We start from the raw sequence: 3,530 nt of genomic DNA, 5'->3' as shown, positions 1-3,530 counted from the left end.
TTCTACCAGACCTTCAGTTGCATTTAATAACTCATCATAGTCATCTTGAACAACATATTGTACTGTAACCCCATTAGATTCGATATTTGATTGCTCCAAATCGGATATACTGATTTTAATCAGACGCTTTCCTTTTGTAACCTTTCTGATGACATGGGAATTTAAACCCATTTCTTTTATTTTCCTCTTTCCTTTCTTAGCGATTTTCTTCTGACTTTTTGCTGGTGTACCTGATAATGGAATTTCTAAAGATGGATTCAGGAGCAAATCCTGGTATTTCAGGTACGCATCCATGTCTTGAGAATAATTGAGCGGATCATTCGGTTTTTCACAAACTTGCGAATAAAATGGTGTGGTTTCAGTCATTTCAGCAGCGTGGTTAATAGGTTGCGAGCCCTGTAAAAAAATATCAAGTTAAATATATTTCAACACCAAATAAAAGTACTCAAAGATACCAGAATATAATAAAAGTAAAATACATACCATTCTGATTTTGAAACTGATAATGCACCCGGCTTGAAATCTCGAACTGTTGTAATTTTAATTTATTAAATGCTCTATTTATAACTTCGTAGTAACAAAATATAGTATAGCTATTAGCTATTATAGCTTGCACATTGAACGCGGTCTTAACGCGGCGACATTCGTTTGATTAGTGCCGGAACCTTTATGCGGATCTTGTTTCCGACAAAAGAAATATTACACTTTTGTTTTTCAATAATTAGCTGAGTTGAATATTATATTACAGTGATGATCAACCTTTGTATTATATTGGTTTCTTACTGTATTTTTGCAAATGTTGTAGTTTATGTTAGTTATAATTTGCTTTTAGGTTGTTAACTCATGACTTTACGTCAGTTTCGTTTTATTAATAAAACCCCTGGCTTATTCATTTCCTGTACTATTTTCTAACAAGTGCAAGTGTTACAGTGCGAGTTTTACGTACACGGAGAAATTCACCTTGAAACAATGCTCGTAAGTTTGTAATATTTTATTTAGCTATAAACTATTCTGAATATGGTGTTGAGTGATGTTTGTTCTCGATTAAATTTACCGATAAGTATCCTTCTAAGTAGCAGTTTTATGCGAGTTAAGTGCGTATTGGTATTAACTTTAACTTAAAATTTATAACCCTCGCTGGAGAGAGGTACAAGTACAACTGTGAAATCTCGTTCGACTGAACATAACAGAATCTTATTTTTTATTTTCAGGTCTGACTTTGAGTATCATGTAATCCAGTCTAAGAAAGACCTCGACTCTGAGGATGAACCTGGATCATTAAAGTATGTATTTTAATTAAATTTAAGATTTTATTGACTTATTATTAATTTTTGTTATTATTAATGATCTAATGGATAATCACTATGTATTGTAGGACTCAGAAGAAAACAACCAAAAGGAAAAACGCTTCTCAGATCCCGAAACGTGACGCGGGCTGGTCGCTGGACAGAAACGTCGTCGAAGAATGTGCTAGTAAAAGGTAATTAATTAAAACTGTGTTTGAAAACTTGTCTACAAATGCGAACTTTTTATTTATTTCTCTTTATTTATGAGAACTGGAAGTAATATAAAGTTTTTAATATTACAGCAAGAAGATCAAACCAAAGAAAACTGTGAAAAAGCACGCATCGTCCGTGTTAATAACTGATACGTTGCAGGACAGTGACACTGACCTTGATGAAGAAGACAAAACTAAAAGGTAATTAATTCAATTCAGTTATTTTATATGTAATACATATATTTACTTAACTAATTGTAATTAGCCTTTGAATCTAAACATTTTAAACCATAGTATTTAAATTCTTAAATGTTAAGTACTTACCTAATTAACTAATTATATTTTGTTGTATTCGATAATATAAATAAGTTTTTAATATTCCAGTACGACAACCAAGTCGAAGAAAGAGACACCTGATTGTAAGCCAGGCTGGTTTTCAAACTGGGGTGACGAAGGACATGTTGAAGCCCAGCGTCGAGCATCCGCTGCCAACTCTCTGTCGTCCGTGCTGATACGTCGCGTCCCAGGCGGCTACGTGCGTCGCACAGCTTCGTTAACCGGTGATCTTTTTATTGATCTTAAACTGTATAACGTAGTAGATATTCAAAACGTTCCATCTGAAGCCCGTTGGGAGAAAGCGCTGGTTAATTTTAAATATCGTGTGGATTCCGTTTCGGATATAGTAGATAGAATAAATAAGATTCTAAAGCGTTGTAAGGACGACTTTACAGATGAAGGAACCTTTTTCCCAGATAAAAAAAGCCAATAATCTTTAATCTTTTTTACGTCTAATTTAGTCTATTCCTATGTCAATAGGCAAAATGCCTCATAATAGCTCCATATTTTGTTCAGTGTGTGACATAAGTATTCCAAGTAAAGCCTTTTCTGCTCACTTGCGCACTAACTTGCATAAAAATAATAACTCTGTTCAATTAACTCCTGATATTGAAAAAATAAGCAGCGCTTTCCGTAGTAGAATAGCATCATACAGAGTGCGTGGACCAGAGAGTAGCCTCCATGACTCACCGGTAAAGTTTCTGTGCGCTCTTCGTAGACATATTAAACATATTCTCGAAGCGAGAAGGCTTGCTTTTGGATCTATAAAGGTTAACTTTGAACTGTTTGCTGAATTTGGTTTGCCGAAAAATGAAGCATGTGAAATTAAATCATTCGCTACGCAAAATATCATTTTACATCAAAGTTACGAATTTAAAGAAATATTTTCAACCATTTTGAAGACATTGAGCACGAAAATTGATGAATTTCAAGAACGGGACAGTGGCTGGAGCTTTCTACGAAACTTATATCTCGAGATAAACATAAACAAATATAATCCTCTTAGAGCGTCTAGATTTATAGAATTACCAAAGTTAATAAAACATCGAAGAGCTTGTGTAAATATTAAAAACAATGACAATTTCTGTTTTTTATGGAGCATAATTGCCGCATTATTTCCCGTACAAAACAATCAGGATCGTATAGCGTCTTATCCTCATTTCGATAACTTTCTCAATATAAAAAACATGACCTTCCCTGTTGGCCTCTCTGATATCAAAATATTTGAAAATAATAACCCAAATATAAGCATTAATGTTTATGGATTAAGAAAAAATGAAGTTGTTGGACCATTATACAAAACTAAGACAAAACGCAAACATCATGTTAATTTGTTAATGCTGGAAAAGGGTAACCAATCACATTATTGCTTGATAAAAAATTTAGGTAGACTTTTAAAGACACAGTTAACGAAACATAATGGAAAAATTTATTTTTGTGATGAGTGTTTATTATTTTTTAACAACGAGGATAAATTTAATAAGCATGTTTGTGGTGGTGTTGCAACAGTATTACCCGATCCCGGCACTCACATCCAGTTCAAACATTTTGAACGAATGCAATTAAATCCGTTTGTAATATATGCCGATTTTGAATGTATATTACAACCTAAAACAGATGATGAGCTTAATTCAAAGTGTACTACCACGTTACATAAACACGTTCCGGCTGCCTTTGCGTATTATATTGTGTGTTC

At 33.5% G+C, this 3,530-nt stretch overlaps 1 protein-coding gene across 1 annotated transcript; it reads left to right on the top strand.

Moving 5' to 3' along the window:
* The first annotated feature begins 251 nt into the window (after positions 1 to 251).
* Positions 252 to 2,926, top strand: LOC125224598. Its single transcript, XM_048128015.1, has 5 exons — positions 252 to 282; positions 1,148 to 1,283; positions 1,376 to 1,480; positions 1,589 to 1,699; positions 1,883 to 2,926. The coding sequence occupies exons 1-5, from the start codon at positions 252 to 254 to the stop codon at positions 2,265 to 2,267; spliced, it is 768 nt and encodes a 255-aa protein (XP_047983972.1). The 3' UTR covers positions 2,268 to 2,926.
* Positions 2,927 to 3,530: the final 604 nt, after the last annotated feature.

Source organism: Leguminivora glycinivorella, chromosome 3, assembly GCF_023078275.1.
Source record: "Leguminivora glycinivorella isolate SPB_JAAS2020 chromosome 3, LegGlyc_1.1, whole genome shotgun sequence".
In the NCBI taxonomy this organism is placed as follows: domain Eukaryota; kingdom Metazoa; phylum Arthropoda; class Insecta; order Lepidoptera; family Tortricidae; genus Leguminivora; species Leguminivora glycinivorella.
Note: the sequence above shows the minus strand (reverse complement) of the source record. Positions and strands in the feature narration are given on the sequence as shown.

Excerpts from the sequence above, each read along its gene's own strand:
- LOC125224598 (XM_048128015.1), top strand. The coding sequence starts at position 252 with ATGGATTCAGGAGCAAATCCTGGTATTTCAG. Across the intron at positions 283-1,147 it reads AGCAAATCCTGGTATTTCAG|GTACAAGTACAACTGTGAAA; the intron begins GTACGCATCCAT and ends CGCTGGAGAGAG. Across the intron at positions 1,700-1,882 it reads GAAGAAGACAAAACTAAAAG|TACGACAACCAAGTCGAAGA; the intron begins GTAATTAATTCA and ends TTAATATTCCAG.